General features: G+C 31.4%; 1 protein-coding gene across 4 annotated transcripts in view; it reads left to right on the top strand.

The window, feature by feature from the left end:
• LOC132715373 (ETS-related transcription factor Elf-3-like) overlaps window positions 1-17229 on the top strand; it is an 89375-nt gene that overhangs the window by 16784 nt on the left and 55362 nt on the right. The window contains exons 1-3 of one of the 4 annotated variants that reach the window (XM_060698367.1): window positions 91-238; window positions 8069-8173; window positions 9839-10133. In XM_060698367.1, the coding sequence (XP_060554350.1) occupies window positions 215-238; window positions 8069-8173; window positions 9839-10133 (424 nt within the window). In that variant the 5' untranslated portion in view covers window positions 91-214. Of the gene's footprint in view, window positions 1-90; window positions 239-4115; window positions 4972-6790; window positions 6935-8068; window positions 8174-9838; window positions 10134-17229 lie in introns of those variants that run through there. The other 3 variants (XM_060698366.1, XM_060698365.1, XM_060698369.1) reach the window with 3 other exon arrangements.

The following is a 17229-nucleotide window of genomic DNA, read 5'->3' as shown; positions in this document are numbered from 1 at the left end:
ATATATATAACATAGTAAATTGTACAAATATGCATTTAGCATCTATTTGCTGTCAAAGTTTTGTAAGACCTTTGAATTTCTCTTGGATTTAAACTTTAAGCAAATATTTAACGTAAGGATGATGCATGAAATAGGATGTATTTAATTGATACTCTATAGTGTTAAACCTTATGTGTGCTGAGATACCTTATTTGTTGTGAATATATTAGGGAAAATGTACTTTAGTCAAACTAAGCAGGTAAGTTTATTTTCACCTTTAAATTTGTAAATACACCTTCACATTTAAATTAAGGTACATGCCACTAGATGAGGGTGAGCAAAGTTTAAAAATATTAAACTTTACAAAAATGTATAAAATGTTTGAGATATTTTTAAATATAGTCACACTTGACATAATACACATGTAGATTATTATGACAGCACTTACTATTTTTATCACAGTTTTTCGACCTCCAATTACTGACAGAAAAGAGTTTTTATGCAATATATTATGACAAATTATAGGTGATTTTAGTCAATTGTTAGTGACTAACACCAGCTTAAATCACTTTATTTGTTTATAACCAATAAACCTATAATTAGTAAACTTAGTCAAAAGTTATTAAGAGATTGTTTTTCTGACTGATTTGACAGACAGTCTGCTATAACGGTTAACCTATCATAAACTAGAGCTATCATCTTCAAATTAAACATTTTTTTCTCATTTATAATATGTTAACATTTAATCTTACATATTATTTTCAAGTACATCTTGTATGATATAAAGAAACAGCCATTTTTAAATGCTATTTTATATTATTTACAGAATGATTGAGATGAATATATAATCTTTGTTGTATAAACATTGTTAAAGGGGCGTGTTATTTAAAAAAAATTGCTTCTATAGAGAACCAGATGAGAGAACATACGGTAAATTTTGATAGACGGTTTTAAACACCTAAATTATAATAAAGCAGTTCTGGAAGAAGTATTATTTAATAATTCAATAATGATATAGATATCAGTGTATATACTGCCATTATGGTGGCATTAAGATGATTGATTGCATACATCATGCATGTATTCTATGCATAATGAGGGTCCTTCCATCCATAAAGTTTTAGTTCCTTGTAAAGTTTTATGTTTTTAATTCTTCTAACATGTATCTATTGAACCGTGTTATCTATCAAAGCATGCATCAATGAAGTAGACAGACAAGTCAAGATGTAATGTATACTTGGTTGGTTGGGGTTGTTACATTTAACCTTTGATCCATCTGTAGTGTAAGAGTAAATCATAAGTAAGTGGGTGGATAGGGGTTGGGGTCACTTGTGTGAGATGGGCTTTTATTAAATTACACTGCTAAATCAATATTTTGGAGAAGGGTATTTTAAATTATTAGTAATGTCTTCTTTTTAAAAATAAATAACAATAGATCAATTATTGAAGAAGTGATCTAGACTAATATAATACCAAACTGATCTTTTTATCTAACATTGGAGATAAACCAGCATAATTGCATGGACACAACTCTTTTATGTCAGAAAGAACATAAATGATTGCATTTATCCTTTTGAAATTCTCGCAACACAATACAAAAGAAGCATTTTTGTCCTTTTTAATTTTCCCTTTTTATCTACCAAGGGGCATAATACATGTATCCATGTGTTAAGATCTTGGAGGTGGTTTTTGTAGTTTACAATCCAGATCATGGCAGTAAGCCACTTTGAATTCATCATTGCCACATCATTCCTGAGCAGACTGTCAAGCAGTTAACTAGTACACGTGCCTTCAGTCTTTCGCAAGGAACTGATATAACTTCTGTACATGCCAGAGCAAAGAGGTACAGGGTGAATGACTGTAGAGAGGATTTCATGATCAATCTCAACAAAAGTGACCCTAAAAGTCCCAGAAATCGAACCCGGGTCACCAATTTCACAGTTCAAAGCTCTACTAACTGAGCTACCTCGACAATGCTGTTAAGATGTTGGTGTTGGTAGTTTTCTGTCCCAATGATGGCAGTAAGCCACATTGAATTACCAAAGTACAGTTCAGCCACAGCATCATTCCAGGGAAGGTTGTCAAGCAGTTTACCGGTACTAGTTGCCCTCACTTCTGATTACTTCTGTATTATGGCTAAGCAGAGTTACATTGCAAATGACTGTAGAATCACGCTCAACAAAAGTAACCTGCACCATCCAGCAATTGAATCCAGATGACCTGATTAACAACAGATGGCACTGTTATGTCCCTCTGTTTAAATATAACAAGAGGCATAGTCCTGGGTATTCAAATGTTTTGATATGTCCCACTATAATACATATAACTAAGGTTGTAACTCTGGGAGTACCAAAGATGTTCATATGTTCGTCAATTTATTCACATCACACCTATCTTAAACATACACCAGAAAAAGCATCATAATCATGCGCGGATCCTTTTTATATAGTACAGTATTACAGTACAGTAGTATTCTTGTTTCTCATATTACCATCATCATTATCAATCATCATCATTGTCAATAATCATCATTGTCAATAATCATCATCATCATAATCATCATTGATTTTATTATTATCATCATCATTAGCAGCAACATCATCATTCATTTTTATTATTCTTAGTTTATTGAGTAATGGCAATGGAGTAGTAGGGGATAAAGCTTTATTACAAAATTCCTATTATAAGCCTAGTGTCTTTAAGGGTGCAAAGGCAAAGGCATATCCTGTTTACTTGAAGTAGGTCATAAGGGTCTTATATCTATAATCAAATCTTAAATATAAGGAAGTTTACAGGAGATGTGAAACTTTTCAAGTATTATCATAATTGTACAAACTTCCTTTTGTCCAGGGTTTACTGTGTATGACTACTTGTTGTTTGATCAATGGGATAAAAACAAAAATCTAGGCAATGAAAGATATTTGGTTTTATGTTCCTTGTAAAGATATGTTGCTGTTTTAAGCTGTTTGTTGTTCAACCTTTTTACAGAATACAATAGTTAGGATATCCTTTCAAATTAGCATTCACATTTTTTTGCATGCACATAACAAAGGTTACAGTGTGCTTTGCTGCATCATAATTATGTTATTACCTATTGAGATTATTCAGTTGAAACTTCAAAAATGGCTTCTGAGTAAGAATTGTAGGTAACTGAGAAAGATCCATAACTCTAGCATTGATTTTTGCCAAATTACTTCCCTTTATAAACTATGAAAATTCCTGCCCTTGCTACTATCAAGCACTAAGAAAAGTAATGCCCTGTATCCATTTGGCAGATTTTATTTACCAAATTATATTCCCTATCTTTTTTGTGTAAAATCTAATTCAGTAGATTGTATTTTTTTCCTCAATTGTTATTTTTGATGAAGGTACAAGAAAAAAAATCTTTTAAATGTTGAAACTAACATATTTTTAATATCAGTTATATACATTGTACATATATAAGTCTGGCCTATATAAGTGCTTGAAAACAGCTACTAGATACATGCTGATCATAGTTTGATCAAATTTGGTGGAAATCATCTCTAAGTGGCTGGTTCCTGTCTCGATAATTTGTACAATACCATTGTCAAATGTCTTCAACAATTAATCACTTATTACTAAACTTAACTTTAAAACTGACCAACACTTGTTTGGAAAGTTTTGTTTTGAGATGCAATTGTTTATTGTGACTTACAATAGACCTAACGGAATGTTTTGTAAAAAAATAAGCTGGGTCATACATATATAAGTTATTGTTAACTTTTGTGATGCAAGTGGGTTAGTGTAGAAACTTAACGTTTAACAGGATATTGCAATATTCATCTTTCTTTTGTGTATATATATCAGGATTGTAAGATATTTTATATTGTTACAATCATGTACATTGAATTGTGAAGATAACTTAAGCATCTTTTCCGAAAATAGTTATATCTATATGTATATTGCCAAACAAAGTTGTGATCATATAGAATAGAAATTACATATGATTCTATTTAACTCGGATTAAGTGACAAACTAACAAAAATTGATTTAACTTACATGCAAAAAGAATTATTGAGATATATGATCCAGATAGCATTTGTACATGTATCAAGTTTCTGTTTTCGTGAGTTATATAACTTATACTACAGAAGATTAGAAATAATATGATAATTCTAGATGGTTCCATGTATATCAGATGCTGAACTTTACTAGTGATTGAACTATATACAATGTTGCTGAGAGGATAGACTGTGCCATCTTGGAGGCTATGTGTTGTATGTGTACAAATTATACTGAAATAACTGAAACAACAATTTGTTGAAGTATATGAACTATGTGAATAATAAAACAAGTTCAGGCCATGCAAATTAGCTGGATGACATAAGTTTTCTTCATTTAATGTATGGATTTGTAGATAAAACTCATGTTTATATGTGTAATATGGATAATATATAAACATTGAAGTTTTATGCCTGCCCAAAGAGGAAGTTTTACTAAATAATTTACAATTTGCTTTCATATTTGAACGTTTATATGATATCAGTCTAAAAGTTGATTTAAGAATACTATAACAGTTGATGCAATAAAGCATTTGAGGAAAATAAAACAGTATACATTGAATGCAATTTACTGATAAGCAGTAATGTATGGGTATGAAGTGACAAATTAGAGAATTATTTGACAATTTTTTTATGTTAAAGATAGCAAGTTTAACTACCTTACAATTGACAGTTGGATTTTTCAGACCAGATAGAATAGAGATAATAAAATTATTACAAAGGGGATGTTGTAAAAATTGCTCTTCAATTAGGAAGTGTAAATCTGAGCTGCAAAGTTGAAAATTTTTATGGAACATAAGTGTTTAATACAACAGAGAGTATGTTAATCATACATATAACATACTAATGTGAAGGGAATCTCTGAATTCGGAGCAATTATTTTGATTTTGTATATCATGCTTTATGGAAAATAGAACTGTGGACACTGCAAGCTACTAACAGAATGATGGAATTATTGAGTGTTGATAAGGTGACAAACTTCTTATAATTCATACTGATACATTCTTGTAATGACCTTGACTTTTACACATCTTATTTTGCCTGCCTATCCAAATGTTATATTGTTATGTTATTATTCACTATAAACTATATTCAAACTTACATTGAATGCATATAAACTAAATATTGACATTTCATCTTAAGAATATCTAAATTATAAAACCCTTGCAAAATATTTCATTTTTGTATTCTCTCTGTTTTTGCAATGTCAATTATATAATAATAGGTATCACAGCTTCTAGCCTTACCTATGCAGAATTTCATTATATACAGTTACAAATGGTAATAAGAGTTACTGCCCTTTGTTATTTATTTTTATTTTCTACATGAAGACCTAAAAATATATTTTCAAAGCTTTAATGCATCAAGCTGCATGCAAAAAAACCCACAGAAATATCTTTTTATTATGCAGACTGGAATAAGTCCTATTTCTAAAGTAAAATATTAAGAAGTTGGTACATGTTTAAAAAATATATAAATATTCATCATACTGGACACTTTGTTTATTAAAAATATGACAAAATATTATACTGAGTAAATTATAATGCCCATAAGCCTTTTATAGCACTATATATATTTTATTTTCACAAAAATAAGCACAAATCTGGAGGCTGGTTGCTTAATCTACCAATGTAATGATAGAAGACCAAGATCAGCCAGAGCATCAGTGTCGTCTGATCATGCCGTCTGCACTGTCAGCTTTTCAGTCTGTTCTTATTTTGGAATTTTCCTGAAAAATGACTTACACTTTTGACAAGATTGAAAATTTATCCAGGACAAGTTCATTAAATAAGGGATAATGATTTCATGTTTACACTTTTTTAGCATGAATAGTTTAATGTATCAGATGACATAAATAGTAGTTGTAGTTTATAATACATGTGTAACTCCATAGTGCATACATTATTGCACAATTTAGTGGTTAAACTAATTTGAATTGATCATAATAAAGTTTTGACGTTTAAGTGTAGTTAATTGTTTACAATCTTTTATATGTAGTTAAATGACAATCCTTAGTACCTTCCTGTTTAATAATTAGTCACAGACAGGTAAAAATGATTTCTATTTGTTTACCATATATGGTAAAAGTACATATCTGTATATGATATACACCGAGTGCTGAGTCATGGAATCATGTGTAATGTAGAGTTAATTGTTTTAGCTAGTGTTTCTTAAGTATCAGACTTAAACAATTATGAATAAAAGTAGAATCAAGTGCAAACAAATAGGGAATTTTGCCATGTTAACATTTTTGAATGACAGTCAGTTTTAAACACATTTTACCTCAAGTAATATTACTGTGCTGTATTAATTATTTAGCTATACTATAAATGCATACGAGATATCTTTACAAAATAAAAGCAACTGTATACATTGATAACAGATAGAGCTTATTCGCTTGAAACATTTGGAAAATATATTTCTAAATCTTTATCTTTCAAGGACAACCAAAATAATATCCGTCTTTATCCATATTTCTCTTTTTCTACATTAATTCAATGTGGGCGAAGTAGAAATATAAAATATGGCTCGACTCAACAGGTAATTCATGTGGGGGTTTTGTTTTACCAAATTAAGGTTAATATATCTTCGTTTATCAGTGAGTTATATATCGTTAATGGTACCATGAAGTGCAGATCACTGTGAAAGTTATCGCACATTATTGTACGGACTGTAAACATGGTTATCTTATCGTATAATATCAAACAAATATAAAAAAAGATTTCAATTTATAATTAGATGATGACTAATAATCATGTTATATTTTGAAAGCCGGACATAAATTAAGAGCCTATGATATATTATTCTATTCTAAGTGTGATAAAAAGTACATGTGATTTGTAAATAACCTCTGTGTCTAAACAATGCATTTCTACAGTGATATTATAAAACTTTTCAAAAAAGGAATTGACCAACATAACTGTTGTTTAACTGTAAGTATTGGCTGAGGAAAACATCAAGAATTGTTTTAAAGAAATATGCTGTCACTTGGTCAGAAGTATGTTCAGAAAATGTGTAAAACAATTTATAAAACATATACTCAACTAGTATAGAACATGCCTGTTTTTTTAGTGTACCGGTTAAGTGTCTAGTAAAGTGAAAGCAGGACAAATAAGGTCACGATGTTGATAGTTGTTATTTATGCCTCAAGCATAGGTTAATGCAGGTTAAATTTTATGTTCTACTTACTTATAAACACATACATACAATATGAAACAACATCAAAAATCTAGAAAATAGCAATATCTGATATAACTACATGTACAAGTTAGAAGGGTCCGTGTTAATTTAAGAGTCTTTATATGAACTGTAATTACTTTCTTTTAAGAAGTTTGTGAACCAATAATGTTCAGTAGTAAGTTTATTTTAACCAGGATAAAACTTTTGAAAATGTTACAATTATGCTCACATAAAATGATGAATGCATCTTTAGACAAATTATTAGTAGAATTACATTTCTTAACCAGATCTAAATTACCGCTTAATATATGATAATTTTTGTGAAACTTTTTAACACATTCATAAAACTAATAACTTTCATATAAGTCTTATTGTAACTTTTGAAAGATCCTGTACATGTGTATGTATATATTATATACCCGTAAACACGTATAATTATATTTGTTAAATTGAGTTCAAATTTTCATTCTACACTGTTTTATACATAAGTTAAGAGATTTTATGCTTTGCTGTATATATATAATTGAGGTTTTTTGACAAGACTGGTCTGAATTTCAGATCATCCCCCACTCTGTTTTTCCTGAATAATAATTCTAACTGTGAAAAATGACTCAAAATTGGAAAATGTTGCAATGCTTCTCACTAAAATTGAGATAAAATAGTACAAAAATATGATTTTCAATATATTTCTGAGTAAATTTCTTATTATCTTTTTCTTATCTTTCTGTGTTTAGTGCCCCAGCTGATCTATGTATAAAAATAGAATTTCAAGTAATACACCCCTTTCTAAGACATTATATGCCAAAAGTATTTGAGTATTTTATACCTAAGCACTGTATGAACACTGATTGTCTCCGACTACATGAATGTGTTTGTATATATTACAGACAATGGTTGACGTTATACCAGCAGACACAGATGACATTCCATCAAAGATACTGGAGGAGACATGGGAACTTCCCTTTCAAGACGAGTGTGATGACATGGACCTTGTATGTATTTTATTTCTATTTAAATCATATATTTTATCATTTAACCTTTTCCTTCATGAGCATATTGTGAAAAATGGCCGTTGTCATTGAAAAGCCTCCTGTTACAAGTTCAAACTGCTACGAAACTATGAAAAATGCTTCAATACTGATGAAACTTGGCACAAATGTTGACTGGACCATAGCCTCTGTAACAGCATGCTCAATCGTAAATTTCCTGTTACCATGGCAATGGGGGGACATCTCAAAATTGCGAAAAATCATTATTTTGCATTTTTTTTTTTTATCAAAACTAATTTCAAAGTGCCGCAACTTCTCAATGGATTGAGATAGAGTAAAAGGCTTTTCGATGTTGGTTACTAGTTACCCTTAGGCCATTTTTAGCACATGTCCAAAATTTTCTTGGCGATGAGGGGTACTGCCGCCCCCCTTCAAACCGTCCAAACAGAAGGGGGCAAGTCCCCCTTCTGGCAACCCCTTGATGAACCATTTTGATGGAGGGCGGTGCCGATAAAGTGATCACTTTTTTTAACAACATTTCTCAAACGAAAAACAGTGTTTTGGGTCTAAATAGGGCATTTTTTTACTGTTTGATGCCTTAAAAAGGGGGATGGCAAAAAGCCGTCAAAACACCTCTATATGAAGTAAAAGGTTAATTAGCTCAACATTTCGAAGGATATTGTTACAGTCATGTTGTCTGTTGCCGTTGCTATCTGAAAACTTTAACATTATTTTTTATTTCTTAATGTATTGTCTTCATATAAACACGATTTAGCTTTTACAACCCTTTTTACAAGACCTTTTACAACTCGATTTGCAGGACTTTCAAAAGACTAGGTTAAACTCGACCTTGACTTTGACCTTCAGGGTCAAATTTTTAAAATTCCCTTGATTTTACTATCATTGGCTGTAACTTCAAAAATATTATGATATGTATGAATGTCTTCATACATGGACACAACAATCCTTTGGTCAAGACCTTCATGTACATCAAATTGATTATATCCTTCTACATCAATGGGCTTGAATGTCAAATTATTGAATTTTGCTAATTTGCTATAACTTTGTTATTTATAAATGGATTGTCTTATACAACAACTTTAAAGACAATGTCTTAAGGTCAAACTGACTTGTTGACTTGTTATGATATCACCTTGACCTTCACCATCAAAAAAAAAAAAAAGTCAAATTATCAAAATGCTTGATTTGTCAGAACTTTGTCACTTATTTATGTATTTGATTCTCGGAAAAAAAGAATACTTATGACAAAAGTGACTTGATTAATTCAAATGTAAATGTTACCTTTAAAGACCTTGACCATCAAGGTCAAATATAAAGTTTAAGTTGCACATGAAAATTATATTTACAAGGAGTATTCTTTACTACAACATTCTTCCTCCTTGACTTTGGAAATAAGAAAAAGTTGAGCTGCTAGGCTGTGGCTCTTGTTTATTTTGTTCTATTGCATTAAAATGCATTGTAAATGAATCTATGTAATTTACATCAGTGATAGGTAAAATGATAATAATGCTGCTGTTCTATTTGCGGCAATGTCAAACTTCATCGAAGTTTTTCATTGTTTTCTTCATGAAATATAATTTTCATTATAGATATATGTAAAGAATGTCATAGTGATAGAGTTAACAATCTTATTTCTTCTTTTTACAGCCTGACTCTGACCCTTCTGTTATAGTTGTGAATGAACCTGAAATTCTTGCTGATTTATTCAGTCAAAAGTTACATGGCTTTGATAAAGAGGAAAATATAAAATCTGACCAGCAACAGTATCAGTGTAGAAAGTTTTTCAAGAAACTTCGGATGGAGGTAAATGAAAGACTAATGTCCGACAGTGATACGTCGAGATCGTCAGCAACAGAAATGGAGACAGATAGCGATGAGGGCTGTTACCACGTTCTAAGAGAGGCACGTAAATTAAGAAAGAAGATGATGAGAAGGCGAAGAGGTTTGTTCTTTATTTGTAACGTAACCTTTGCAGATATAAGCATAGTTTTATCTTACAAGATACAGGGATGTGGAAATGTCATTTTTTTTCAACTTGCCCACAGACAAGTTGGGCAGAATTTTAGCTTATCTGCAGCTTAACTTTACTTGCTTATAAAAAAAACCCCACAAAATATTGGCAGATATGTGTTAACAAAAGTTAGTAAGAGGTATGTGAACAGATTTCCTTTTGTAAAGACCAGACTACATTTCTGCATTCTACAATTTTTTTAAGGCAATGAATCATGTCCGAACTATCATCCTTTTGGTGCTTATGAAATCTGAACATAACTCATTCTTTTTGTATCTTTATGATTAAGATGAACATTTTTTCTGGGACAATTTCTGATTCTTTTGGATATCACATGGCTAAGAAAAGCCAAATCTAAACACAAAAGTCAATGTGTGCAATTGTTAAAAATTGAGCCGAAATGCTTTTACAATTGTAACAAAATGTGTATATTTAAATTTACTTTAACAATGAGTGGTTGCCTTCATATAACCTTCAAATATCTAAAGGTTTGCTTTCCAATGGCCTTTAATCCTACAAGAATTCCCTAATGGGGTGAAATTATTGATACAAAAAAGTTAACTAAGATTTCATAACATATAAAAGGATAGAAATACAGTATTTTTTTCTAATGGCTCAGATATTTCACTTGTCCATGGCCAAGGTTCTTTGGAAAATTCTACTTGTTTTTCGCTGTCCTATAGTACCAAGTGGAAGTGGAACATGTTGGACACCTCTGCTTTACAGAAGATGGCTACTGCCTTAGCTGGTATGCACTAATGTGTGGTGAATCAACTTTTCTAAATAAAAAAATGCACAGGGTAACAAATTATGGCCGCTCAAGGATACATACATATAAAGTAATAAACTAAAATTTATTATGTGAGTTTTATTGAAGAATATTATATTTTGCCAATATGGTCTTGTCCTAATTGCATAATTATGTATCTATTTATTGTCAACATATCTTTTAAGTATTATGAATATGACATATGCATTGGCTTATTAATTATAAAAGGCACATTATGCCTCAGATTCCATATTTTGTTACTCTTTAAAAATGTCAGACATGTGTTTAATAATGTTTTTATAAATTAAAAATGGATTAAGAGCACATAAAATGTTTAACAACTTAAGAAAGAAGGGCCGAACATGCAGTAATGTGCCATAACAGTAGCAAAATGTGAACAAAGTAGTATTTTCACTTCCATACAAAACAATAAGTCACTACAAATTATACCAATTACCAACAGAGTAAACAAAGTGAAACATAGTTCATATATATGGCAGATGAGTATTTTTTGTAACCTGTAACAAGATACCAAAAATTAAAAAGTTTCTGAGAAATGAAAATGAGATAGCATTTCTGAAACATAGTGGGGCCTTTACATTACATGAACTTAGATTTAGTCATGTGCAGGAATGACAGTGTTGTTACAGAAAACACTGACTTTTTAATTAAGTAAATATATTTATAAAATAACAAATAGCAGAGACTTAACTATCAGTAAACATTTAGGTAATTGGATGTTCAGCTATTCCAGGATTGTGCCTATCAAGCTAGCTTTCGGAACGTCGGTGGTTCTACTCAGGTGCCCGTTCGTGCCTGAAATAATGCAGGGAGGGGCACCTGAGGTCTTCCTCCACCAGTAAAGCTGGAACGTCGCGATATGACCTATACTGTGTCGATGTGACGTAAAACCTAATCAAACAAACAGGATTGTGTGATCAATTTTTATCAAAAATCCAACCCCTAATTTGTAGGAATACCCTATAATCACTGGAATACTATATTCATGTTCTCAATTGTCCATTGATCTATTTTTATTGTCACATTTATTTCATGTAATCAACTGTCAAAAATGTAAAATGCTGTTATAGAGCCAGAAAATGTAGTAGAGAATGTCTGCAAAATTTTAAATATTCTGTTTTGATCCCTTTATCATCTGTTGTGTTAATTAAGTAAACATGTTATATTCTTTCTTCTTGCATAACTTGCGTACTATAATTATGTTCAGTTTTATCAATTTAAGCAGAAAAATTATTTGTAAAGAGGATAGTTCATTTGCACACATTGACATTTATATTATATTATCAAAGGGGAATAATCCAAAAAAAGTACAAAGCCATAATAATAATAATACATAAATAATAATAATAATAAAATTTCAAGCCAACATCTATCTTTCAGTTAAAACCTCAATAAAAAAGCATTGAAAAAAATAAAGGGCAGTAACTTCAAAATAATTAAGTTATTATTCTTATGCACTTCTCTTCTCTACAAGAAGATCTATCCATTTATGAAGTTTCAAAAATTATGCAAATAATATAAGTCAAGGGTAATGACTCAAAGAAACAATGGGCAATAACTAAAAAAATTTGAAGGCCTTTAATGAAATCTTTAATGAAATCTCTACCTATAAAATGTCAAATGATAATTAACTGAAACACAATTTGAGTATTTCTCCAGCAAAAAATAAGCATAAAATATAACAAAGGGCAACAGGTCAAAAATTATTAAAGGAAGAGTTTTCATTGTTGTACCCTGCACTGCATTCCTCAATGAGATAATTTTATCCATCTACTATGAAGTTTCAAGTTGACATCTCAAATACATCTCAAGGTATGCTTTGGATACCTGCTGCCCAGGTTTGAGCGAGGGCCTGAAGTACAACACCTTGGGCACATCACCTTCATTATTTTGAAATTGAATAGATTAATAAAGATTGTTTTCAAACCTTGCAGATTTTGAATTTTCCCTTCAAGTTGTCAAATTCCCAATGTGATGGACCCTGACACTTTTTCCCAAATTGTGGAAAATATTACTGTGCATGCAAGACTCAGGCCACCTAGGTCAAAGGTCACTTGATCGTTGAGACATTAGTGTATGTCTCAAATATTCCAGATCTTCTGCATGTCTAATGGAATTTAATCATTTATTTTTACACATGACCAACATTTGTACAATATGTGTCAGATGCAAGTCACGATGTCATAGTTTGTGTCAAAGGTCAATGTCACAGTAGGGATTTAAACATATTGAAAAAGTGTATTTTAATACATGTATATCCTTAAGTACATGCAGATCTGGTTATGCCCCCACTTCAAAGAAGAGGGGGTATATTGTTATGCATTTGTCTGTCTGTCGGTCCGTAGACCAAATGGTTTCCGATCAATAACTAAAGAACCCCAAGGCCTAGGCTCTTCAAACTTAGTATGGTGATTGGTCATGACCAGTAGATGACCCCTATTGATTTTGTGGTCAAGGGGTCAAAGGTCAAGGTCACATTGACCTTGTAAGTAAAAACGGTTTCCAATCAATTACTAAAGAACTCTTAGGCCTAGGAACTTCAAACTTGGTATGATGATTGATCATGACCAGCAGATGACCCCTATTGATTTTGGGGTCAAGGGGTCAAAGGTCAAGGTCACATTGACCTTGTAGGTAAAAACGGTTTCCGATCAATAACTAAAGAACCCTATTTATTTTGGGGTCAAAGGGTCAGTGTCATATTGACCTTTTACTTAAAGACGGTTTCTGACCAATAACTCAACAACTCAAGTTGCCTTGGTTGATATTTTTATATTAAACTAAAAATGCTTTTGGTATACACATTTGAAGATCTTATGTAATATAACAATTTGGCTGTCATTAATGAGGCCTACATGATTCATAAAATTTTTGCATATATTATTTGGTAAGACTTGTAATAACTTAAATTGCTGCACACAACCTATGGGGTCACAATAATTATTACCTTTTATTACATGCTTTTCGGTGGTTTATAGAAATATATCAGTGATATAAAAACTGGTAATTTCACTGTTTGAAACGGTGAAATTACCACTTTGATAATTTCACTGTTTTGAATTTAAGCCCCTTACGTTGTTTCAGTGAAATATCAGCGTGCACAGTACTGGGTACCAACTTAATGACGTGACGTCGTAAATGACGTCACGTTGTATTATTATTTGCCGCGCATTTCATTCAGTATTAGGTTTAATGTCTTTTTAAAACGTTTCTTTGCATTTAATAAAAAGAAAATTTGTTTAGTTAGTGTAAGATCGAAATATATTTCACCTTGTGAACACCAAAAGTTCATATTTCACTCGTGGCTGCGCCACTCGTGAAATATACTTTTTGGTGCTCACTCGGTGAAATATATTCCGATCTTACACTGAACTAAACAAATATCCTCTATGTGACTAGTCATTACCAGTAGATACGTAAGATAACCCTTATTAATTTTTTGTTCATTGGGTCAGAAGTCATGCATAATAACCTGATCACATGACTAGTTGGCTGCCGATAGGGAGCATACATGTTTTACAAACATATCTTGTTAATATGTCTGGTCTCAATATTTGACCACCATATAAGCTAGTACAAACCAGTATAGAAATTGTTTTCATATATTCTGTAGTTGGATTTGCGCCCTGACTATTATAGACCCAGTACCATGATCTAAAGGACAAACACACAGAAAAAGCTTAAATAAAGAACACTATAAAAATGCTTATGCTAATATATGGTAAAAAATGAGATTCAGGGTCCTTTAATTTTCAAGACACAGCTCGAGAACCGAAGACTTACATAAAGAACACTATAAAAATTCTAATGCAAATAATTTATGTGCTAGATGAAATTGGATTTGGAATTTAAAGTTTGGGCCCCTTTTCAAATAATTATGCATTCATAAATTAACTTTAAAACCTTTAAAGAAAAAGGAAAAAATAATAAGTAAAGTTTTAAAGCTATTAGCACAATCTGGTTATTGTGACAGACTGACAATGCAACTTTTTCCTGTTTTCTTTTATAAATTGATGTTTTTTATTGTTGAAAATTAATGTTTTAATTAATGTAATTTACTTAAGTATCATCACAGAGCTATATTTAAGGCCAATATTTTAATTATCTGTATTATAGGTATAAGTCTCCAAGCTTTTATATAAACAGAAGTTAACAAAAATTTATGTATAAAAGATATAGATATGATCTAAGGGAAACAACTCTTATTATTTCTTTCAAGAAAAAACACATGGGAGGTAACTTTGTCAAGGTGACTTATGTTTGAACCATAAAGGTTAGATGACAAACACTAGATCGATTGTAATTGTAAAACATTCTTTTAAACTTTATTTTCAGCGTTTCATAAATATCAAATATTATGTGTAAAACTTTTGAATACGGTCACAACCGTGAGAAATTTACTGGTCCGAACATGTGCACGTTCTGAACCAAAACATTGCTATTCATCCGCGTGACCTACATATTTGATTTGGTTAGACGGGATAAATTACATCATTGATGTTTGTAAAACATTCAATTATTATTAAGGTTTAAAAAATTATAAATCAATTGCATTATTGTAGCCAGAGGTATGCAAAATTTATATTATCATTTAGTAAGAACTATTTTTTACACAACAACACTTCCGCCTTCTACACGTGAATGGCGCAAGAATTGAAAACGCTGAGGAAAATGGCCTCGGACGAAAATCAAACGCAAGGAAACAGCCTAGATCTGCTGCTTCAAGCAGGTAAATTGTACTGACAGTTGACAATGAGTTAAAATTAACGTTTTTGAAGATTATTTAGCATAGATATTACCGAGAAACGCGTGGTTTGTGAATAAAACTAAAAAATATAGAGCACTTTCAAACCAGGAAGTGAGTGTAACAAAACGACGATCACTTCCTGTTATTGTATCCAACGTGTTTACCTGAATAGTTTTCTCAAGTTCCGAAGACCCTTCATAATCTTATTCAATAACCAATCACGACCTATTATGGTTGCTATCTTGTTTTGGATCCATATACAATTTTATGTCTGGTTATTTTATGAATAATTTCTTACGTTTCCACGTGCTCAGGTCTCCCATTTGGCTAGTCCAACTAATTGTACTGTGCGACGAGATATTGTGATATTTTCGTGTCTGGCAAAGCGAGATTCTGCCATAGAACAAAAATATCTCAGAATCTAGCTTTGGCTTGTCAATATATTTTGACTACCATTTGGCAAGACGTTATATAAACTTTCTGAAATTACATATGGTGAATAATGCGATTCAGAGTCAGCTCGTCCTCTGGTCAACTCGTCACCTTTTTGGTCAACTCGTCCCTTGGACAACTCGTCCCCTGGTCAACTCGTCCCCAACTCGTCCCCTATATTTTATTATTATTTGTTTATCATATATTCCATAAATTATTATAGACTGTTAAATATATGATAAAATGACTGAATTGGACATATTTTGACGCTTTTTGTATGCGAATATTTGGAGTTTTTTTCTAATAATAAGTATATAAATGCATAATTCTGATTAAATTACATACAGAAAAAAAAAAGCACAAAGACTATCAATAGCAACAACATTTAATGTATAAAAACATGTTTCATATGCAATGATAAAATATCATATAGTTTGTCTTTTTTGTCAATATTATGTCATATATATTCACTTTCACTTTCATTTTTTTTTTGCATTTCATTGTCTTTTTTTGTTGTTGACATCTTACGACTCTTGGGGTTTATATACGTTCCCGAATTCTCTCAGAAGTCCGGTTGATGACAACTCCCCATTCCTGTACCTGTCACACAGCTGGTGCATCTGTCCCTGGAGAAAGGTGTGTTTTTTCCGTTGGTAGCGGCGAAGTCTCCCTTCACTAACCAATTCAGAGTTCCTTACCGCTACCTGGGCCTCATCGTACAAAAGTCTTACCAAAAGGTAGAATGGTGGCGTTCCCCCGGCGCCCCCATTCAGTCTTCTAAGCCATCCTATAAAATAATAGAAGTATACTCGTAACAATACCAATAAGATAGGCATTGGTAACTATTATAGATATATTTATCTCTTTAATGCGGTGATGTATGAATCCATGAAGGCATTTCTCAAATTCGCTACAATTTTGTCTAAGACTTATTTTTTTATGTATGAGAAGTATGACTGCCACCGTGTATACAATCTAAAAATCAAAGAGTTGGACCTAATTTTAGTTTTAATTAACATTAAAAATCCGATTGATTAAACATTAATTGAATGTTTGCA

Source organism: Ruditapes philippinarum, unplaced genomic scaffold (assembly GCF_026571515.1).
Source record: "Ruditapes philippinarum isolate M1 unplaced genomic scaffold, ASM2657151v2 ctg548_1_1_1_1, whole genome shotgun sequence".
NCBI classification, from domain to species: domain Eukaryota; kingdom Metazoa; phylum Mollusca; class Bivalvia; order Venerida; family Veneridae; genus Ruditapes; species Ruditapes philippinarum.
Note: the sequence above shows the minus strand (reverse complement) of the source record. Positions and strands in the feature narration are given on the sequence as shown.